Genomic DNA, 24,786 nt, shown 5'->3' with positions numbered 1-24,786 from the left:
AACGGCAGACCGCATGGGTGGTATAGCTGTCAATTACTGCGAGAGCTTCCAAAGTAAAGCACCACAAGGCCATGTCTCGTGGATGCAAAGCATTGTGGGGAACAGCTTTGAAGGTTCCTGCTGTAATTGACAGCTACAGTATACAATTCACGCTACAGTTTGGAGCCTTGCTAAGTGCGCAGCCTCCTCCTCCCCCCCCCCCCCCCAGACAGGATCAGACAGACTATACTGCCTGGGATCCGCCATTATATAGATAATTATTTTTTTTGGGGGGGGAGGGGGGCAAATCCCTTGGAGACATCTCCATAAACCTCTGGGGCTTCCCAAACCCCATTGCTGGGAATCACTGCTATAAACATTGTATGTCTGAATGCTGCTGATCTCAAGATTGCAATAAAATCCATGTGTTGTACATTTCTCTAATACAAAGAGCAGGACAGCGTAAGGGCTTAGATTCTAACATTATAGGAGTTGAACTCTTATAGGCTTCTGTGAGTGGAGGGATTGCTGCTTTTAGAGCATTATGGCTGAAACAAATAGCATAGGAGCATTCAGTTCAAGTACTGCCTACAGGAACAGAAAATGAGACTGCACCCCACTGATCTTGTGTGAATAATAGTGCTGGTTTAATAAAGGATCGACGTTTCGTCCCTACTGTACTTTGGACCTTTCCCAAGAGCATTATGGCTGGACATTAGTGGGAGGGTCAGCTCAGCCTCCAAGCGACTATGATGAGCCTGCTCCTGGCAGATTGCAGGCTGCAGTTTTAGGTGAAAAAACAAAAATCTGCGCTCATATATGGATAAAATAATAGGTGAAGTGATTCTAAAGCAAAAAAGTGAATACGACCTTATAGGGATGAGGTTTGATGCAGCTGTTCAAGTGGAAGGCTCAGCACTCCAGGCTAGTACAGAAAAAAAGAAAAAGAACAGCGCAAAAACAAAGACCTCATGGTGTAGTATATTTGTAAAAGCAATTTATAATTAAAGGGTGAGTATTGCACGTACATCAATTAGATAATCACACAGCATGACATGTTTGGGACATGTTACCCATCTGTAGACAGCAGATCACAGTCGCGATGCAGGACTTGAAGATCTTTCCTCTGGTAGCAGGGGCACAGGGTCGTGTGGGTCAGCTCGCTGTTGGAGATCCCTCTCAGTCCCTGGCGGTATTACTGCAGCTTCAGAGGAGTTCCTCTACTTCCGGGCAAGTCCACAGTGGCGTCTGAAGTCATCAAATGGCGTTTGTTAGTGTCTGAGTCGCGTCGCGCTAGATTGCGCCAAAACAGCAACAAGTCCCGAACACAGCAGTATGATAAGGAAATACCACAGTGGGTATATAGAAAATAAATAAGGAATGCGCCCACTCCTACGCGTTTCGTTATGAAAAATTTCCCTGAAGAAGTTTTTCATAACGAAACGCGTAGGAGTGGGCGCATTCCTTATTTATTTTCTATATACCCACTGTGGTATTTCCTTATCATACTGCTGTGTTCGGGACTTGTTGCTGTTTTGGCGCCATCTAGCGCGACGCGACTCAAACACTAACAGACGCCATTTGATGACGTCAGACGCCACTGTGGACTTGCCCGGAAGTAGAGGAACTCCTCTGAAGCTGCAGTGATACCGCCAGGGACTGAGAGGGATCTCCAACAGCGAGCTGACCTACACGACCCTGTGCCCCTGCTACCAGAGGAAAGATCTTCAAGTCCTGCATCGCAACTGTGATCTGCTGTCTACAGATGGGTAACATGTCCCAAACATGTCATGCTGTGTGATTATCTAATTGATGTACGTGCAATACTCACCCTTTAATTATAAATTGCTTTTACAAATATACTACACCATGAGGTCTTTGTTTTTGCGCTGTTCTTTTTCTTTTTTTCTGCTGTTTTAGGCCCAGTGCCTACTAAGGGCCAACTCAATGAGAAATAGAGTGGGTGCATTTCACATCCAGGGTAGGAGGAATTGCATTGTTGTAAAGGAGACGGCTGATATAGGAGAACATCTTGGTTAAAGTTATATAGTAAGCTCTTTGGGTCAGGAATTCAATATGCTATAGTGTGTGTGTGTATACAGGTGTGCTGACGAGTATTCTAAAACTTGCCTTAAACTTGCCTTGGAAAATCTGGGGCTATCACCAACAAGACCCTGGTGCATGCTGGGTACATGCTGCAAACATTTCAGTGACATTTCTGCAGAGACTAATGGCCCATCGGATTAACACAGCAGGGGTCCCTGGCAGTCCCATTCAGTTTGAATGGGACTGCCAGGGACCCCGCTGTTAATCCGATGGGCCATTAGTCTGTCTGGAGAAATGTCACTGAAATGTTTGCAGCATGTACCCAGCATGCACCAGGGTCTTGTTGGTGATTGCCCCAGATTTGTTTTAGAATACTCGTCGGCACTACAGTATGTGTGTGTGTGTGTGTGTGTGTGTGTGTGGCTACGATACAATCGTACTGTTCGTTTTTGCAGGGGAGATTGCGTTCTGCACTTCACGCACGATCTATCATGGAGAGAAGTATGACTCCTGTTTCCTCATCAGTGATGGAGCGATCACGTGATTGCTTTGGTGCCGCACGGGCCGTGACACTCAAAAGGTTAAATATGGTTGTGTGTGTATCTCGACGTGTGTGTCTTTGTGTCTATTTATGTAAAAAAAAAATGTATGTGGAGACATAGACAAAATAGTAAATATATATTTTCTTCTATTGCGGCTACAGCTAGAGAAAAGTCATTTTGTCTTAGAAAAGGGATTGGTAAGCCTACTTTAAATACCTGGCTGATTTGCTCTTTGGTTGTAATCTCACTGCCTTATCTGTTTACTTCAGTCACACGTGCTCCGATACTGTCAGCGTTATTCTACTGAGGTGGGGACATATCCCGATACGGCATTAATTTCAATTGGGGAAGAAACGCGGTGCCGCTTCTATGGCTTGGTCTCCAGAGCTTGTTCTGCTCTTCTTTTCCTCCTCGTCTCTGCTCAGTGACGTCAGGAGGCGCGTTGGCGCTCGCGCACTGGAGCGGCTGTCGCGTAGTCCGCAACTATAACCAGATTCTCAGCTGCTTGCTCAGTGCTCCCAGAGCTCAGCAGGGAGTCCCAAATTAACCCTATGCGTTTCGCTTCAAAAAGCTTCCTCAAGGATGAGGTACAGAACATGCTGTGGAGACCAGGCCATAGAAGCGATGTAGCGTTTCTTCCCCAATTGAACTGAACTTTTTCTTCAAATTGGCAAATACAAGCTGTATTAATTTGTCCAGTTCCCACCAATAATAGGAGTGGTTTCATTATATTGTTTAATGTTTGAATTATGTCACACTAATACACTGTTTATTAATTAGACAGGTAGGTACAGCTGAACCGCTGGCACACTGCGTTGCTGGGTACACTGGCACACTGTGCTGCTGGACATGCTGGCACATTGCGCTGCTGCGCACGCTGGCAAACTGCGCTGGTGCACACCCTGGCACACTGCGCTGCTGGGCACACTGCGCTACTGCTGCGCACACTGGCACACTGCGCTGCTGCGCACACTGGCACACTGCGCTACTGGCACACTGCACTGCTGGGCACACTGCGCTGCTACGAAGGACAATACATTCTATTTTCATTCAACGTTATCTCATCACCACCCTTCTCAAATGACCCTGTGTCAAAAAGCAGTGTTCGAAATATTATTGCTGATTTAAGTTTGTTGTTTTCACAGTAGCAGACTGAGTAATCTTGGCAATTACAGTCTGATAAACAAGACAGTATCATTTTAGGACCTCGGTTTTTTTCTTGCTGTATTTGTTAAACTAACAGTTCTTTTGTAGACAAAATATTATTAGACGATGGCTCTTGTGCAATAGGGTAGTATACGCACTTTGACAAATGCTTAGAATTGTAATACTGCTGCAAGTACCTTCAGGGATGTCCTTGCCGAGGAATGATTGCCTTGAGTGGTAATGTTTTTGTTATGCATGTGTTTGAAGGCGGCTAAATGTCAGTACGAACAATAACACCATGACTTTGAGCCGAGAGGAAGGATTAAAATCCAGTGACAAGTGGGGGTTCAGTTTTTAGCGCAATACATGGAAGCAGCTAAAATGATGGGGAGGGGGGGGGGGTTTGAGGGGGGTGAATAGTGATCATTGTGGACTACTGCTTTAAAATGGACAAAATTCCCTTTCATAAGAGAACTATTACTGTGTGTTCCAAGAATAGTTGCAGCGCTCTCAATTCAGTATTGTTAAAGTCTCAAAAAGGCCCCTTCCATTTCTAGGCACGGAACAAATGACAAGGAGTAACATAATCTGGAGAACCTATGGACATGTTTAGAGAACCCTGCCCGGCTTCAATTGCTTTTCTTATACCGAGTCTGCACTGTCCCATCCCTATTGTTGTTTCCCCTTCTTCATCATCCTTCCTTTTTTTGTGCTTCCTCGTTTCTTCCCAAAATGGTCTCACCCTCTGTCTCCTCTCCAGCTTAAGGCCTGTTTCATGGTCTTGGGTGGGAGTAATGGCAAGTTTAGGTATTGGGTTACAGAGCTACATTTCCACATGCTCGTTCTAAGACAGATCCTATACTTTTTATCATTTATCATTGCTACAAAGGTAGGTTCACGAAGGTCCGCTTCGGCATAACGCACCCGATCCGACCTGTGCTGCCGGTGGGAGCTGGATCAGGGGCATTAACCCTCAGTGACCCTTGGTGAATATCACTCCAAATGCCTCTGTTAGTAACCCTTATAGAGCCAGAAGGGCCTGCAAAGCCGTGCAACAAGGTACCCAATAGCAGAGGCGTTAATGGGACACCTGCTCTGGAGTTCAGTTCTTTACTGTGGGCTTATCCCCTGATAAGAAGCCCGCATGTTTATTAAGCTTGTTCTGCATATCCCACTAACACCAACGCTGACGCAGGTAAGCTTCCTTATCTCCCTTGTTATTCTGTCACAGGTGATCTTATCTCCCTTATTAGGGAAATGTAACTCCTTTTATCTGAATGAAAAATTCAAGGTATACACACGAACAAATGGTTAAATCCGTTATGGAAGTCATTTGCAACGCACAACTTTTTAGGTTTTATTCACTTTAAATATTTGTGAATTCATGTTTGTTTTTTTTTGTTTTTTTTAAATAGACATTAGATCCTTAACTGAGGTATATTTGATTTTTGCCCTGCACAACTTCTTTCGCCTTATTCAGTCCTTTTGGGAATGTTAAATACTTAAAAGAACCGTACGTGTACCAATGACAATTTCTGTCCATTCGTTATTGATCGAGACAGATCAGCCATTTGATATACGCCACAGATTGTTAGGGGGGGAGGGGGAATCATGCTGGGACCACTCACGAAAACAATATTTACTTGACACGGTGCACATCGCCCCAAGATCCTGGGGGGAAATCTGAGGGAGTAGATAAAGCTTGACGGCACTCCCCTGATCTTGTGTCAAATCAATAATGTGTTTATTATAGAAACCAATATACTGATCATATAAGACCAGTGGAGTGCCATCAAGCTTTTTCTTCTTTATAATATCTTTTGGGAAAACATGGTTTGCTTACCTAAAGCAGGAGTACCCAACTCCAGTCCTCAAGACCCCCCACAGGTGGATATCCCAACTTCATCACAGGTGGCTCAATCAAGCCACTGATTGTGTCACCTGTGCTGAAGCTGGGATATCCTTAAAACCTGTTCTGGGAAGGGGGAGGGGGATTCTTGAGGACTGGATTTGAGTACCTCTGGAAGGAATGGTTCCTAAAGTAGCCAGTAATCGAGACAAAATGTCCACTTGGTACTCCTGCTTTTCCATGTAGGAACACACTACTATTCTTACTGGTGCACACGAGTTCCAAAGTGTGGCAAACTTTACCGGAAGAAAATGAGAACACTGTTGCACAAGCAATTCTGTAGTATCCTTAGGGCAAAATATAGTGTCCTTTCCTAAGGGCGAACGCACGGTCTAGGTCTCTAGGACATTTAGTCTCAGCCGTTTCTCCGCGGCCAAATGGCTGCCGGAACCTTCCACTGCCGTCCACTTTGCCGTTAAGTGCCTAAACCCCCTACCCCAAAACCCGCTACCCTAATCTTTTACTCTAAAAACCTCTACCCTACGCCCTTACCCTAAAAAACCCTACCCTAATCCTTTACCCTAAAACCCCCTTCCCTAAGCCTTTACCCTAAAACCCCCTACCCTAATCCTTTACCCTAAAACCCCCTTCCCTAAGCCTGTACCCTAAAACCCCCTACCCTAACCCTTTACCCTAAAAAACCCTACCCTAACCCTTTACCCTAAAACCCCCTACCCTAAGCCTGTACCCTAAAACCCCCTTCCCTAAGCCTGTACCCTAAAACCCCCTACCCTAAGCCTTTACCCTAAAAACCCCTACCCTAAGCCTTTACCCTAAAACCCCCTACCCTAAGCCTTTACCCTAAAACCCCCTACCCTAAGCCTTTACCCTAAAACCCCCTACCCTAAACCTTTACCCTAAAACCCCCTACCCTAATCCTTTACCCTAAAACCCCCTACCCTAATCCTTTACCCTAAAACCCCCTACCCTAAGCCTTTACCCTAAAACCCCCTACCCTAATCCTTTACCCTAAAACCCTTACCCTAAGCGCTAAAACCCTTAAATTAACCCCCTAAACGGTAATAAAACTTTCCTTAGAAGCGGCAGGGATTCCAGTGGTGGATCGGCTGCGACGGAAGGTCCATCTGCGGCCGAACGCCGGCGGCCACGTGCTCACGGCAAAACAGCCGCAACCAAATGTCCCATTCCATGATCGGGAATCATCCCTGCATGTTCATTTTAAAAAAAATCACTGTCTATATGTAAGAAAAACTCGTTTTTCTAAAAGGATACCACTGCCAGACCCGTTGCTGACCCCACTGGCAACGATCTACTTTTAAAAATAATAATAAAAAAATAAATCTGTTTGTATCTCCATATCCCAGAGATGCAGGGATTGCACATTAAAAAAAAAAAAAAAAAACGCAGTGAAATACACTCTGAGAATAAATACCTTGACATTTTCATTGATTTTGTTCCTTTCCTTGCATGGGGTTTTCCGTCTTGCACCGCAACGCAGGGTTTGCACCTCAGCTAACCTGTCTACGACCGCTGGTGAAGCGACTCTCTCTTAACCCTTATCTTTTTTTTTTCTTCCATTCCCCCAACAGCTGGCTTACCGTTGGCCATTCTAAAGTTGTGCACAAAAAAGCCTTATCAGAGAGGTTTTTTCTGTAATGACGACAGCATCAACTATCCATTCCATCAAAGTACCGTCACTTCCGCTGTACTGTACTCAGTGGGGTTCACTCTGCCCATTGCCTCAGTAAGTAGCTGAATGTGTGGGCAGCTGGGAAGGTTCCACGGAGCATCCTGCAGTCCATCAGGTCTGCTAACTTTCAGACCATTTTATTTATTTATAACATGTTTTACCAGGAATTAATACATTGAGAGTTACCTCTCGTTTTCAAGTATGTCCTTGGGTAGTATGACCATAGACAGCACTGCGATTTAAAACGCATACAAGTTTTTTTTTTTAATATTTGATTTCATTCCGTGATATCCCACCAGTTGTTGTCAGCTATGATATCCCTACTGTGGGGGCTCCCATATATAACAAGTGTTAAAAAAAACAAGGGAGCCATGCAGTACTTAACTGATACATTTACAGAGTCTCTAATCTGTTTCACCCCCCAATGAAGTGTCCATAATCATAACGTGGTCTTAAGGCGTAAATACGTTATTTGTTCTTTTGTTGAAAAGTTGTCATTACATCACTGAAGACTATAATAACGCTGTTGTCTGATGGCTTTCTGTAGGATTAGCTGTGTGAGGGGGAACTAAACGCAGCCACAAATCACAAAGGCCTACAGATCAGACAGAGGGGATTCTCGGATCTCTTGGCTTCTGCATCTTCTGAGCCAGGAATGTAATTGATGGCTGACAATGATTTGATGTGTTTAAAATGTAGGGGTAACAGACAGAGGGAAAACAATCTACGTACCCCATCCACACGCTTATTCAGCCTGTTCCAGCCTAATACAAAAACAGCTCCTCTAACTTCATCTTTTTGTTGTTGCAGGTTGTAGTAAAGGAGAGCACATGAGCCCAGGGGGGATCCTAATTACGTGTGCACAGGGCAGTGTCCATTAGCAAAATATGGGAAACCGCCAGTAGCCCCTCTGCTTCCTGTGGAATGGCAAAGGGTCGCAGGCTGTTTTCAAAGCAAAGTAGTTAAATATCATACTGCAGGTCTGATATACTTCTCAACTCCAGTCTTCAAGATGTCCCCAACAGGTCAGGTTTTCAGGAAATCCCTGCTTCAGCACAGGTGACTCAGTCGAAGACTGTACCACCTGTGTTGAAGCAGGGATATCCTGAAAAACCTGACCTGTTGCTCGGTCTTGAGGACTGGAGTTGAGAACCATTGTTTTACAGGATTGAACTTTTTTACTGGCGGAGGGGCCTACAGTGCGTTGTATGCTCGTGCGGCAGTGAAAAGGTTAAAAAAAATAATCATAACATTTAAAAACCGGCCAACATAGAGTTCTGGGCATTAGCATCCAAAACCCGGTTGAAGGGCGGCCCTGTTATCTAGCACACTTCCTACTCCAGCTAAATGTAATGGGGGCTCAGTCCAAGAAGTCATTCAGTTACATGTGGGTGGGCTCTTACGGATATCTATCTATCGATGTCTGTGATAGGCTGAGGGGCCTGTCACTCACCCAGAGATAGCCAATGAATCTGCACATTGGCTGTGTAACATCTTCTCATATGAAGTGTCTGTGGAGTTCAAATTGGAGGTGAAGAATACAAGAACCGGCTTTGCACTTTGGCAGGGATTTCCTTTCCTATTCTCTGACTGCACTTATTGTATTATTATAATGCCATGTACTGTATTGTCTTTGTGAAGCGCTAAGTATACTGTCTGCGCTATACATACCCCTCTGTGATAGACTAGCGGCCCTTCACTCACTCAGGAAACAGGGGATGGGGGGGGGGGGGATTTTAATGGCAGTGGAGACTGCAAGGAAAGAGCAGACAGATGAGGAGGGAGTGTAGTGTGCACAGAGAGGAGCAGACACAGTAAGGCAGGGAGTGCAAAGAGGAGAGGGGAGGAGAGATTGCAAAGCGGAGCAGGGCATGATATAGGAGAGAGTTAGGCTGAGATTATAGTGGGGGCGCGCGAGCGATGTGTGATCTCGGCTTCCAGCGATTGGGACGCTTGGCGGACGCGTCACCAGGCTGGTTCGCCCTCATTGGCTGAACCACTCACGTAAAGAGTCAAAATAGTTTGTCTTTTAAAAAAACTGCCTCACGGTAGCTGTGCATCGCTAGCGCGGTCACACGCACTATAGGTGACCTCATAGGGAATCGGACTGTTCATGTCGCGCGCACTATATTCTCAGCCTAAGGTGGGGAAGATGGGACAAGAGACAGCAAGGCCTCACAGGGAGGGGGGGAAACAGTCCGGTTTAATCCAATAACCTTTCAGATCTCCTCGATTGGCGTATGTTACGTCGGGTACACCTAGTGTGTGTGTGTGTGTGTGTGTGTGTGTGTATATGTGTATGTATGTATATATTACACATGAAGCTATTTCAATCCCGTTATTGGGTGGGGTGCAGTGTTCACTAGCAGATCATTTGTCAAAGTTAAAACTCAACCGTAATAATTTAGTATTTTTTGGTGGGTGTTTTATTTTTCACTTTATCATGTATGATGACACAGGCATCATTTTCTTTTCCAGCGCTAAATAAACGGGATGTGTAAACTGTTTCCTTTTAACCCCTTGGGTGCAAGCAAAGTCACACTGGCGCCTTAGGGGTTAATGCATTTTTGTGTACATTGTATGGTATTAGGAAAGCTTGTAAGGCAGGGGCGACCAACACCAGTCCTCAAGGGCCTCCAACAGGTTAGCTTTTAACAATATGCCTGCTTCAGCACAAGTGGCTCAGTCGTTGCCTGAGCCATTATCTGTTGGGGGCCCTTGAGTACTGGAGTTGGCTACTCCTGCTATATACCAATGATAGTTTTTAGAGATACGATCTAAAAGAGCAATTGTCATTCCATACATTTTTCTATCTTATTTTTGTTTAATCCCCATACATTACCAGTCGGGAATTTAGTGATGTTATATTTTATGCGTTGGATACCGTAAGATACTAACACCCACATGATATCTGTAATCCAACATCTTTCTTTCCATTGAACCAACTGTTACCCTCCCATAAAACAGGCCGTCACTCTTCATAGGCCCTTTAGAACTGTGGTTATCTTAACTGTTTAGCTGCTGCAGAGACATCGGCGCACTAGCGATTCCCAACCTTTTTTGTTTGGAGGAACCCTTGAAGTATTTCGAAAAATCCCGGGGAACCCTAATCTGGCTAACACATATTAGGTTAATTTCACACCTCACGAGCCCCCTCTATTTCCCAACCTCTACCCATGTATTTCTCTCCCCTCCGTCTCACTCACTCGCCCCCCCCCCCCCCATCCCGCTTCACATGTATTTATCGCCCCTGCGTCTCACTCTTCCTCTTTTCCTCCCTCTCTCCTCTCACTCGCCCCTACCTTCTGTCAATTAGCCCACTCTCACTCAATCCCCCCCACAAAATACATACCAAAAAACCTCACCCCCTTAATACATGTAACCTCACCCCGCAATACAAATTAAAAATGCCCCCGCCAATACATATTAAAAAGACTCCCCCCCCCCCCCCCGCCCCAATATATATTTAAAAAAATCGGGCCGCACGGGTAAAATCATCATCATCATCATATCTCCCCCAGCACCCCTCATCATCATCATCCTCATATCTCCCCCAGCGCCCCTCATCATCATCATCATCCTCATATCTCCCCCAGCACCCCTCATCATCATCATCCTCATATCTCCCCAGCACGCCTCATCATCATCCTCATATCTCCCCCAGCACACCTCATCATCATCATTCTCATATATCTCCCCCAGCACCCCTCATTATCATCCTCAAATCCCCCCCAGCACCCAACATCATGCTCATACCCCCTGCATCTCACATCACCCCTCCCCCTGCATCTCACATCAAACCCCCCTGCATCTCGCATAACCCTCCCCCCTCTGGATCCCTCATCTCCCCCACCCCCCATATGCCTACCTCAGGCGGTGAAGGTGGGCAGGAGGCGGCAGCGGCTAGCTAAGAGCAAGCAGGACTGCACGCACGCACTCGCTCTGGAGGCACCGGAAGTGCCACACTGCTAGAGCGCGCTCCTGCAGTCCTGAGAGCGGGCTCTGGGAGGGAGGGGGAGAGCCGTCACGGGCCGCACAGTGCGGGCGGCTAGGCAGAACCCCTGGGACTGCTCCGCGTAACCCTGGTTGGGAATCACTGGCGTACTAGAATATTACAGGGCCCTCAATCAACCCCATTGCTGATGATCACCCCTTTGCTTCTGCAATGGGCAGAACCCTCTGGCAGCAAAATGGACTAAAGGGTTTATGTAAAGTAAAGCGATCCATGAAAACGTACTGAGCACCTATATGCCGGATTCCCCAAGCTCCAATGCGGCACATCGCACTGGATCCGGCGGTTACTGCCATTTAAGTGCATCGGCGCTTGGTAAATCTGCCCCATGGCCAGTGATAAGTAGCGAATAGCTGCTGTCTTCTGATATTTACTTCTCCGAAGGTATAAAAGCTTTTATTGTGTTTATATTCTTTTTAAATAAAAAGGCAGATGGGTTTGTTCTTGGCTATGTTTAAGTAACAGGACAGATGGGTTTGAGTAAACGATGGCTTCTTTAGCTAACATCTTCATAGAAATCTGCTTCTGAAGTCTCTGTGTAGTTAAATATTTACTCTGCAAAGTTATTACATTCTGAGTGCTAATCCGACTCCCCTGTGTCCTTGAGCCAATGTTTTAGTAAACTTCTCGGCAGACACGTTTCCAGCTGCGCAGCACCTGCTATTCACAAAGCGTGCAGCGGTTGCACAGTGTGATGCTGAAGTCCCACTTGTAGGAATAGTCTTGCACTGGCCACCGTCTGCCCCATGTTTAACCCTTTCACGACCAGATTCGTTTTATCCAAAATGTCAAGGTTTTGCTAATTTGGGCTCATAAGCCTGTCTGCGATTAACACATTTCCCACTTTGATTATGGGCTGATGAAGGGATCAAACTTAAAGCGGCAATTCAAGCGCATTAAAATAAAAGTATTTTATTTACATTTAAATTGGAGCTGAATTCGTTAATTTTAGCTCCAGGGGCCCCTTGCTTCCGGAGATACTTACCTCTATAGGGAGTGCTGGTAGGGGTTCATGTAACGGCGGCGTTTCAAAGATCCTGCTGCCCAATAGGAAGCATTAACGTCATCATGTTCGGCTTCCTATTGGCCCCTGTAATGCATGAGCGGTAAACTTTTTAAACCCCAGCCAGCTCAGCCGAAGCGGTTACCAGCACCTCCTTGGGAGGTAAGCAACTCTGAAAGCAGGGGGTCCCCTTTAAAACAGGATAGGAAGCAGACTGAATCGCAGGCGCTACACAGCTGAAAGTGTGTGTGTGTGTGCGTGCGTTGTACACCAGGGGTGCCCAACTCCAGTCCTCAAGCCCCCCAACAGGTCAGGTTTTCAGGATATCCCTACTTCAGCACAGGTGGTACAATCTTTGACTGAGCCTCTGATTGAGCCACCTGTGCTGAAGCTGGGATATCCTGAAAACTTGACCTGTTGGGTGGGGTGGCGGGCCTTGAGGACTACAGTTGAGCGCCCCTGCTGTACATCAACACATTGGGAACGTATCTGTATGGTTTTCTCTTGCCATGATCAAGCTAGGGAGGGAGGGAAGAAAGATGTGTGTTTTCTAATACATTTATTACAAGGTGTTTTTATGGTTATTTTTTTTACATAATTGGTCCCCAGGGGTCTTCTGGAGCTGACTGTCGGTGCTATATTCAGCGCTGGGGACGCCCCGGTTCCTGAGATGCCAATCTTTTCTAGTTCTGTCCGCCAGTGTTGACCAATACTGGCCAGATTTTAACACCACAAGATTTGGTGGCCATATTGTTTCCCCAGGAAGGAGCACTGGCAAATATACCACTAATTACCTTTGTAACCCAGAGCCGAAAATTGCAACGTTCAGTACTGGGGGACCCCAGTAAATACATTTCCAGGGGGGATTGCTGCCTTAACATCATATGGGGGCTTATAGTTTCCTAGTGGTGAGTTGCATGGTTGTCTGGGTTTATCATTGATGGGAAGTGCGTGCATTATATATAACTTCAATTATAAATAAGGGCCCTGTGATGATGTCTAAATATTTTGAATCAATAAAACTTGTATTTGTTTTATAAGAATGACAGGAATACAAACACCAGTTTTAATTTGTCTCATGATTTCATTACAAATAGTTTTAAGAGTAAATGAGCAGTCCACTCATACCCACCATGCATACATATTTAACATAGTGCTAGAAGGCGCCGAACACTGCTCATAATGTGACTAGGACTCGAAAATGTAGTTTATTTATTTTTTATTTATAAAATGTGTTACCAGGAAATAATACGTTGAGTTACCGCCTCGTTTTCAAGTTTGTCCTGGGCACAGAGTTGTGGTGGTGAATACATGGTTACATGAAATGAACAAAGGCTATACATTCAATTTGCAGACATTCATGGACTGTTAGAGATAATATGATTATGGGCGTATGTGGCAGATACAGACAGGATTAAATGTGGGACAGTTGAAGTCTTGAAATTACTTTATGCTGGAGGCGGTTTTGAGATTATCTCGTACGTTATTCCTGTCGTTGGGTGCACGATAAGAGAAGGAGGAGCGGACAGATTCCTTGTTGAGCCTTGGGACCGTGAACAGTCTTTTGGAGTCAGATTTCAGATAAGTGCTGCGTGTGGTAGGGGTGAGGAGGATAGGCGGGTAGTTTACCCAGAATGTATTTTAAGGCAAGACAGAAAAAATGCACTTTGCGTCTGGACTCAAGTGATGGCCAATATAATTCTTGGAGCAGGTCGCAGTGATGTGTTGTAGTTACATTGGAGGACAAAGTAGCATATTGAGTTGTAGAGGGTGTCTAGTTTTCTAAGGTGAGTTTGGGGTGCCGTACAATATACTATGTCCCCATAATCTATCATTGGCATTAGCATCTGCTGTGAATCTTGAAAAAGTTTATAGTTTTTCTAGAAAAATTTACATGCAAAATAGACTAAAGTTGCTTTGGTGCTTGTCCAAGACGTTCAATAGTAATTCAGTCTGATAGGCAATCTTTACACGTGTTTAATATAATACTCCCGAAATCTTAGTTACGCGTCAAAATAAAGTTTAAGCCACAGTCCCCCATCACCACCCCCCTTTTTTTTCCCATACTGATTTTGTTTTTACAGAATTTGAACATGGGGCTTTTCCAGAATTCAGTTGACTTGACTCAGGGGATCCTCTAGTTTCCAAGATACCGGTTTAGTTGCCAGTGTATCTGCTACCGCTAGTCAAATATCAAAATGGCAGCCAAATTTTGTGGGTCTTGTTGGCCAATAGTTAGCCATATATGTACTGGTGGGATGACGCTACAGCTTCCTATTAGATGACCGCTGTTACCATCATTAAAGTTCCAGGAAGTAACATCGACAACTAAGTCGGTAATTATCTCGGGAGCCGGGGACTCACTGGAGCTAAAAATATAAATATAAAATATACTGTAGAGTAGTTCATATTCTGCAAGAAAAACAATATGTAAAATAGAAGGCAATGGTGTCTTTGCACTCTGGAACAAAATGTCAGTCATAGTGATATTATACACATTATTTATATATTTATTTTTTTTACATAAAAAAATGCAAAAGGTCAGTTTTAAAATTAGGTGGGATTGCCACTTCAAGAAGTATTTGTACACGTTATGCTTGCCTCCATCTACTTCAGTCTGGTCTCAGACGCACTATTAGAGAGGGTTTAGGTTCCTTACAATGCATCTGATATCAGACACGCTATTAGAGAGGGTTGGGGTACCTTGCAATGCATCTGATCTCAGAAGCGCTATTAGAGAGGGTTGGGGTTCCACAGAATTTCTCAATATAATTATAGGGTTCTTTAACCAAAAAAAGTATAAAAAACATTTGATCTAGGTACATGCTTCAGGACAGCTTCACATACTCAGTATTCCTTATTACATATAATGAATTGCAGCAGGGATGTAGGTCTCTGTAGAAGTAACTGTCTATCTTCTCCGTGTATCTTTCCTGTTTTTGGATTTGTGAGTTGGGGAGGATCGGAAGGGAACATGTTCAGAGCTCGCACTCGGGTTTAGAATGTTGGCAGGAAGAGAGGAGTCTTGAGTACATTTTGTTGGCATTGTTGATATTTGTGTAATACTCCCAAGCCGAGTACTAAAATAGTACTGATTTATTTTGGAAGTAAAAATAAAAGCAAACAACCTGACTGGATGGAGTTCAGAGTTGAGGTGAGGATTTCACAGTATCACATCTGTAGTTTTGAATTATTTTCTTATGCATGTGCTGCTCATCATCCACCAGTTTTAAGAATGAACTATTAGGCCTGGGACATGGTGCAGGGAGCGGTGCTGGGCAGCGCTGACGCTCACCTGCTCACGCAGGAGATTTTTCTTGTCCCTGCATGAGCGTCAGCGAGCGCGCTTGTGTGCAGGGTGGGAGGCGGGCATGGAGGCGGGCCGGGAGGCAGGGCTAGGGCATCACGTCACGGCGCCGACGTCACGGACTGCCATTGGCTTCTGGCAGTCACGTGACCGGCAATGCGCTTGCATGAGCGGCAACATTTAAACTTGCCTGTCTCCTGCATTTCCACACGCCTGCGGAAGCGTGCGGAAGCACCGCCTAAAGCCGCGCTGATAGGGATAATGTTTCCCCTCAGCGCGGCTTAGAACAGTCTTTTGACCATGTCCGAGGCCTTATACTTATGACTGATACTAATACATTTGATTTACATTTGCCAAACATTGCAGTCTGCTAGCAATGTGTCTGATGCATTATAAATCCATATCATGATATCCAATTACATCCACTACCATGCATGTGGTGCTCTGATTGGCTGAAACCGTTGTCAGGGATATCCTGGACCTATTACCTCACTAAATATTTTGTGATGTAGACTGTTCCCTTTAGCAACAAGTAAGAGGGCAATTTAACTTTTTCATTTGACATATTGTTATTTTAATTTGTACGGTGAACCCAGGAACGTATCATGGATGTAGCTATAATACCAGTGTACAATGAAGGGCGTATTGGTACAACAAAGAGAACACTTAACAGAAAATACAGGTTTTCTCTACCCTGAAGACCCAATTATCCAAGTGGTTTCGTGGGAGAGTCTGAAACATTAAGTAGTAGTGCATTTGGTACCTCAGACAGAAGGTGTGCAACTATGCTCGACATGTTGATGTAAACCAGCATAAAGCTACCCGAAGTGGTAGAGACAGGGCGACCATATAGCGGGGGAGAGTCTTCCTCATTGATTTACACTGCGGTGTGTGGTAATTTAAGGAAGCAGTTACCAAAAATAATAAAAACGTTGATCCCCCTTTTTGCGGTGTTCTGAACCTATGGGTGTCCTCAGATGGGACCCCGAGACCCCACTCTTGTATAAATGTCATTGTTTAAGAAAATGACATTTGCCCTTTCCCTGGGGGGCTACAAGGCAGCTTTCTGGGGCCAGCCTCAGCCCATCAAGGACAATGTGATCTGCAGGCAGTAATATTTATGGTGAACCAACACATACTGCAGCACAGTGCAATTGTATAAGCTCCTGGATTGGGGACAGCAATGGTACTGTTCTGGGAGACGACACCTCCTGATCCATACAATAAATAAGCCCAAACTGCAGGAGCAGTGCAGATTGCAGCATTAAAAAGGATGGGAACATTCACAGTTGAAGTCATATTCTCACAGTATGAATTGCGTGTTTTTCCTTACATTTAACGTATTACTCTCCCAGGGCTTGTGCTGACCTTTTTAAGTTAAAGAAATGTTATGAGCTGTTTTAGCGTGTGAAAAAGCTCATCGCCGAAACCCTGCCCCACCCTCCTGAGAACTAGAGTAAGGCACAATGACCAAGAGATTTATTATTAGAGTGGGTGTGTGACATCATTTAGAGCTGGCAGTCACTGGGCAGGTGTGACTTCATTGGAACTGCCAGTCACAGACTGGTTGCAACAGCATTTAAAGACTTCAGCTTTTCTAAGTGTCTGTGAGGCGTCTGCAACTTTGGTATCAAACACCCCCCCCCCCCCCCATCCGTTCCTCTTATCTAAATGCATATGTAAATGAATGAAATAGTTTCCCTATAACTACTGTAACCACCATGAAAGCAAATCTTTCACTTTTTGTTTTATTTTGTGGTTTTTCAGAAAATTAGGATTTTGTTTTTCATGTTTCAGTTAAGTGATGCAGAAAATCCAAATGTGCGGCAATCAATGATCCAATCCTAATTATACATGCTTCCTCCCTGAGAGGGGATTCAAAGAGCCATACTCAATATGCTGGGAAGCGGCTGATCGCACCGTTATTGGGCGGGAGCTCCCATTGACTAATGTGAGGGCTCCTTTCCTGTGGAAGAGTAGGGACACTTTTGTTAGACACCATGACATCACTCTCTAAACTAAGGAAGGAGTACAGGGAAATCCTCGTGTTGACTAACAATCTTTGAAAATGATTTAATAATACTTATTGTTTTAGGAAATTACTCGGATGTTTGCTTTTAAGGCGTTACCATCTGACTTGTTGTTAATTGTAATGCCAGGATATACTTGAACAAGTTTTCAGTTCCATGCATACATGTTGTTATACAGTACTGTCCAATCTGAATGATTCATACCTCCGAAGGCCAAAATCGGTAAGATTTGGGTGTTCTGGGCAACCACAATAAATACATTTTACTATAAAAGTACTGCCTGCTGTCTGACCGATATGGAGAGATGCAGGCACTCAAATAATAATGGTAGTGGGAGAGTACTTAGCTGTCGGTGCTCTTTATCAAAGGGACTCCAAGCGCCCCAGGAGAAGCATAGATGTGCAGAAAAGAAGCAGGCACATGGGCCAGATGGTGTTAATGTGCCATAATGCTGCCTGAGACTGCTCATGTTACACATCAGGGAGAGAATTGTCATGTCTTTGCCCAAAAGATTTGACAAAGTCCTCTCCTGATGTAAGAAATTGGATCAATATTAATAGTGCATTTCACTTTTACTCGTGCTGAATATATAGTTTTGTTTTGAATCTTATTTTGTGGGTGAATTGTCAGGATTAAAGAGACTGGAAAGAAGTAGGTGTAAGGTAAGGACAACATAAATAGCATGTGATTGAGCCATTTGTGCTGAAGCAGAGATATCCTTAAAACCTCCACCTGTTGGTGGCCCTTGAGGACTGACCACTCCTGATGTGGATTGTGTACCGAGTAACCAACCAGCGCTGTACAAAATGTATTTGTCTGAAATGCAAATACATAAGAGCTAGCCGATGTAGCCCCGCTTAGTCTCCCTGGCAGCGGGGCAAACTGCGTGACCCTGGCACTGTGGATTATAGCATTGGGAGCGGGGGTGGGGGTTTGGTGTCCTGGATGCATGAACCCCCGCAGCACGACTGTGGCAGCACCATTTTCGGAGCCGCGGCTTTAAGCTTTTCCAGCCGTGGCTCAGGAGACGGTAAAGTCTCACTACATCTGTATGTACAGGAAAGAGACCTGCAAAAGGCATGATTAAAAAGCCACATCAACCCTTTAATAAGCCTCTTAGGGTCTTATTTAATATGCTCCGATGCGGTTGATTGCACCGTTATTTATCAGCCAAACGCTGCCATTGAAGTGTGTGCGACCGGGTGCGGCTGAGGATATTGAAAAGGCCCCAAGAGACTTTCTGTAGCAATTCTTATATTTCCAGTTTTAATCCTGTTGCGTTCTGGAGATTTCTGTTCTCATCTCCTCTGCTAGAATGAATATGAATGAGATCTGGCCGGTTCCATGTGTACTTCATGATTGCTAAAGAGAACCAAACCATGCTTGTGAAACCTGTCTTCTCCGGGAGGGGTGTAGGACTCTGTGGGATTGGATTGAGGAAACATTCTTTTCAGAGAGAAAGCCGAAAAACAATACATTTGTCAGCTAGTAGCAAAGGCGTGTTGCCCAACCTGAAGCCAACGCAAAAACAAGAACATTCACTTTTCTTTTTAATAAGTGCTTCTGCGTTTCTATTTCTGTTATCTATATTTGGGGTTTTAAGTCTTCAGCATGTGAGCATTATAAGCATCTTCTTTTCATGCAACTTGAAATCTAAGAGAAACCACAAATGATCCCTAAAATGAGAGCAAACAGAAGCCCCAGAGATAAATACACTCAATCCTTAATTCAAATAGAGCATAAATATGTTATAGAGATCTATTGTCTATAGAGACAATAGATCTCTGATCTAGATCTGTGTTTTAGGGATTATTTGTGGTTTCTGAATCTCTTTTCCCCATCCTGCACCTACCTTTATAATATGCACTCTATAAATATATACAGGTTGAGCGGAAAGTGTATTTGTTTTCTGTAACTTTAAATCTACTGTATGTAAATTGGGTAGCCCCAAAGAGATCAGTATATATTAAAACCTTTAGGATCTGTAAGGCCGCCATGTTCTTTTGCCAGGCTAAACGGTAACATCCATTTATTATGCTTTGCAGCACTAGTATTAAAACATGCACAAATTAAATATAACTTCAAGTCTAATAAACAGATGCTTACAAAGAAACATAGAAGAAAAACACATATACTGTATTACATTAATAGAGCTTAATATAATTCCACTGGTCAACACAAGATGCTCTCTTTATAGAGCAAAGCATTCTGGGATTTATACCAATCCTTGCTCTGAATTGTAAACCCCATTGAACCTGTATGAGTAGTTATTGATGTGGAATGGAAGGGTCCCAATGATGTGGACTCATTTTGTATTCCTTAACCCCTTCCCTGCCAGATGTGTCTGCAATGCGCCTCTGGCTAGGAAGGAGATGACTATGATTGCCAAGTTTGCATCTTTACAAGTGATGTTTGCTTCTGCTACTTTCTCGCCCTATTCGGCAAATGGTCCCTGGAATCCCCTGTATTGCAATATGTTGTGTCATTGTTCTCCTTCATATTTTAATGCATATTTCTCTTCCTTTTTGCTAGCTGGATTGCCTTTTGCAATTCTCAATTTAAGGCATAGCTCCTTCAAACGAGGATTTTTCTGTAGCGATGAATCCATCCGGTATCCATACAAAGAAGACACAATTTCTTATGGGTTATTAGCAGGAATAATGTTTCCATTCATGGTTATTGTTGTAAGTGATATCCATATTTTGTTTTATACAAGATAAGATAAGTGTGTGTGTGTGTGTGTGTGTGTGTGTGTGTGTGTGTGTGTGTGTGTGTGTGTGTGTGTGTGTGTGTGTGTGTGTGTGTGTGTGTGTATAAAAAAAATACATGCAGGTGAGGTGCAGAAGTTTTCTGTTTTCTATTTTAGAAAAAATATTGATATGTTACATTTTTTCAGGGTTTTCTAAAAAAAATAATAATAAAAAATGCCCTAATGCTAATTCTTTGTTCTTCAGACCTAATTGAAAAGTAGGTATTGTGTAAATCGTAAACCTTTCATTACCAGAGGTGCAATAAATGCAATTATTTATCTCCAGGGGTCAACAATTGAAAATCACAATAAAAAAGAAAGTTAATTAACAAAACCATAAAAAATATTGTACATCTTAAATGGATGAATACATTTGAACCAATTGCTTGCAATAAATTGCGTACCATTATGTACTCTGAATGTAACACATTACGAACCATATTTACTAAGTGGTGCTATTCCATAAGACCCATGAAGACATCTTACAGCCCATTCAAGGGAACGGACCCATAAGCAGCCATATTTACTAACCGGTGCTGCTCCTTAAAACAATTTCTGCTGTTCAATGTCATCTTAAAGCATTGTTGAGCAATAGGCGTCCCGCTGGACACCTGCGGCCCCACGTGTGGGCCGCCCCAGTGCAGAGGCAGCAGAGCCACGTGTGGGCCGCCCCAGTGCAGAGGCAGCAGAGCCACGTGTGGGCCGCCCCAGTGCAGAGGCAGCAGAGCCACGTGTGGGCCGCCCCAGTGCAGAGGCAGCAGAGATATTGCTACTGCACACTAGTCTCCTGTGCTAATCACTAGTTCCTTGTGTAAGAAGAGAAGCGGGGCAGTGCCCATCAGCACACCGGCATGAAGTAGCTGACTGGAGCGGGGAGAAGCTCCTTCCCACTGTTGCAACGTCCCCTCTGTCTGTGATATATATATATATATCCACATCTATAATGGTCTCAAGGGCTGCACATGTTGGCTACTAATCTGTTCACTTCAATAGGCTGTATGGTGTCTGCTGTAGTAATAAATATAGGCCCACATCTTTAATTACAGCGCAGTGCGCCCAATGCAGTGTGTGTTTATTCCATGGAAGTACACTGCTGCTAACCCCCTTTTTAAATTCTGCTTGCTTACAAAACGTATTTCTGAATGCAGATTTGGACACATCGCACAAGATCAAATACTGTGTGATAGCCAAATAAAATGTGAAGCTGTGCACTTTGGCTCAGCGCTGGAATGCGGCACAGGCAGAACCCGTTGGAGGTTTGGGAAATGTTTCACAGTTACATAAGCCCGTAAGAATCAGAGGCAAATATACAGGATTGTCAACATTTTGTGTTCCGATAATTCTGGTTTACTGCTGGCATTTTCTTTTCCCAAATGGCTCCTTCACGTAAACCCAGCACTGCTCAAAATGCTTCCAAGTGGTTGAAAGTTTATTTTCTTATTCTGAAGCCGTTGCACCCTAGCAATTCGCGGGAGCAATTCAGGAACTTCTTTTACCAATGGTTGTTCCTCCCCCATGAAATAGAAATTAGCGCCAAGTTAAAAAACAAAAACAAAACAAGGTTTCTCATCTATATGAAAAGGTTGCGTTTTTAAATATGAACAACCACACATTCTTAAACCCAGGCTGCGCTGAAAAGCTGTGCAATGCGGCAGGCATAAGGTTATAGGGGTCCGTGTTAAAATGGACATGAAATAAAAGGGGATACTGGTTATTTGCATGTCATTTCCCAGAATCCCTTGCTGCAGTGAAAGTGCTGTATGCTAAGTGACAATGAGGAAAGGCAGGGTTGCAGACCTGTCTGAGACGTGGGAATGTGGTCACAAGTGGTATTTTTTATTTGCCAAATATGTACAGGAACGTGGAGTAGTGTCCCGTATATGGCTGAAAATAGGGAGACAAAGAGACATTAACACAAAGGAATTTGTTGCCTTAAACCCTCCTGTACTAGGGAGAGTTTCAGCACAATGCCAGCCTCTGGCAGCAACACCCTGGCACAGTGATCCACCGGCATTAGCAGTGTCTCCTAGTAAGTGATAGATGCCAAGGGGGAGGCCACACTTCCTAACCACTTCTTCTGGCCAACAAACAAATCCCTTTAGCGTTTTCCCTGAAATAACGGGAGAACCGACTAACAAGATTCCAGTAAACGTAAAGTCCCTTTTATGGATTTCTGTAGTCCAAAGGTATAAAGTGGTTCTCCCAATGCCAATATGAGTCCAAAGAAATAAGGGGGAAGACTTTGGGGCAAATTAACCCATCAATGCCCCTTATGTTCCAAATAGAGGCCTATAGTAGTGTCATGTAGGAAAAAAAGATAGCGGCACACACAAGTAATTATGCAGAATTGCTAAGGTTTACTGCATAGTAGTAGTAATATATAGATATATATATATATCTATATATATATATCTCATAATGATAATCGGAAACAAAAAGTGGCTGTAAAATGCACCTTTATTAGCTGTCTGGTTTCTACCTGTGGGGTCTTCTGTGAGAGTCTGTCCATATGCAGTGAGGCGGAAGGTATTTTCTATTTGGGTATGTGTAGGAGGGATGCTAAGTGAGGGGACAAACAGATCCAGCTGCATAAATACTTCTGTTAGAAGCTACTGTTTGTATAAACCTATGTTCCTTTACCATTAACCCCCCCTCCCTCCCCCAATTACTCTAATTGGGTGAGGGATATAACCAAGAATGACCATGTCATGGAACAGTCTATACGTGGGAAAAGTTGTCCTCACAAAAACAATTAGAGAGGATTGCTGCTTTAAATAATAATAAGGAACAACCCACACATTATATGTTTACTTTTAGAAATCTCATCTCGTTCTTCTCTAAGCTGTTTTTATGGATCATATCTGACATTGTTTTGGTGTGTTTGAAATATGAAGTGTCCGGGAGATTAAAATGAAGATCCTCCAGTGCCCAGTGTAGTTTAAAGGTCTCTATAATAATCTCAGAAGCTAGAAAATACTGATTTTAAACCCTAGATATATATTTTTTTTAAATGGGCAGAACACGGTCCGGGAACAATATATTAACATACGAGTTAAACTTCTGGCAAACTGTCTACCTGACTCCCCTTGGGCTTCCTTCTATGGAGTTTCCTGTGATGTTTGTATTAGGACATGTTTTCTATGTATAGTTAGACAGATGCCAGAGAATATAAATATACACGTATGCATGGTGTGTTTGTCCCAATGCAGGCTGAGCTGATAACATTAAACGACAGAGAAGATCTTGCCTATTCCAGCACTGTTATATATTTCATGAAAGAACAGCAGCCTGTAAAATATGCATTAAAAAGAAGAAGAATTATCAGCTGGGATGTTCCACGAACTCCTGGGCAGGAGATGAAGACGGTGTGCAGTTTATTTGAGCAGTCCCCCATTGACTTTTTCTTTTTAACCCCCTCCATTTTTTGATCCCCGTTTCCGGAGATACCGCTGAATGTCGCGCCAGTACCGTCCCCTCCGGGGGAACCAAATGGCACTTCCTGGTGCTTAAATCGTTCAGCGTCACGAGGGCCAATAAGAAGCTGAGCTGTCATCCCATTGCGGCTTCCTGTTGGCTAGAATGATATGGGAGGGGGGGGGATTTAAAGTTCGGAAGTACCGACTCTACCTTTACCGTAAGAATCCCAGGAGCCAGGGAGCCCCTGATTACTATCCTGGCAAAGAAAAGTTGTGGGGGACATGGTAAGAGGGACTGCTCTTTTTCTATATAAAGTCTTCTATCTGAGACACGGGAGGCCTCACTAGAATGGAGGTAGAAGACCGCACATTAGGTAGCCCTGCCCTGGTCACCTGGCTAAAGTGTATTCTGTCAGATCACCATTAATTAGCAATATATTCATTAACGGAATTGAACAGAGTTGCAACAGCTTGTCATTTCTGCTAACAGTAGGGGAGCTTGAAAAGTACAAGTTCTGTTTGCTTCTTGTAAAGTATGATTCATCTGAATCATTTTGTGCTTCTTGTTTGAGTTAAAGCTGCATTTCATTAGCACCACTCGAAATACTGTGCCCACTTCCTCAACCATATCCAGATGGTTTTTTATTTATTTTTTAAACTTCTGAAATTATTCTCCAGGTCTTCCAAATTATACTAAACCAGAAATATATATACTCATTTAATGCATTAGTTTTTGAAGTCTAAAGTGAAACTCTGTATTTAACGAGTAATTTCCGCCTGTTTAAAAAAAATATATACAGTATTTTTAAAAAAAAAATGTAATTTCCGCTCCGGTGACCCCCTGCTTCACGAGACACATACCTCTGTTAGCAGCGCCAGCTGGGCACGCAATATGGTGGTATAAAAGCCCCGTGCCACGCTGGCCAATAAGAAGCCACAACATCATCCCTTGCAGCTAATCTTGCTATTGGTCCACGTGGCGCGAGACCTTTTAGA

General features: G+C 43.9%; 1 protein-coding gene across 6 annotated transcripts in view; it reads left to right on the top strand.

Annotated features, from left to right (window-relative positions):
• The window catches only part of PLPP1 (phospholipid phosphatase 1), a 118,202-nt gene that overhangs the window by 53,867 nt on the left and 39,549 nt on the right, over nt 1-24,786 (top strand). For 2 of the 6 annotated variants that reach the window (XM_075589162.1, XM_075589171.1), the window contains exon 2: nt 20,158-20,309. The exons of 1 other annotated variant lie outside the window; for it this stretch is intronic. In XM_075589162.1, coding sequence (XP_075445277.1) covers nt 20,158-20,309 — 152 coding nt within the window. Of the gene's footprint in view, nt 1-7,172; nt 7,328-20,157; nt 20,310-24,057; nt 24,076-24,786 lie in introns of those variants that run through there. 3 more of the 6 variants (XM_075589179.1, XM_075589166.1, XM_075589184.1) reach the window with 3 other exon arrangements.

This window comes from Ascaphus truei, chromosome 1 (genome assembly GCF_040206685.1).
Source record: "Ascaphus truei isolate aAscTru1 chromosome 1, aAscTru1.hap1, whole genome shotgun sequence".
In the NCBI taxonomy this organism is placed as follows: Eukaryota; Metazoa; Chordata; class Amphibia; order Anura; family Ascaphidae; genus Ascaphus; species Ascaphus truei.
Note: the sequence above shows the minus strand (reverse complement) of the source record. Positions and strands in the feature narration are given on the sequence as shown.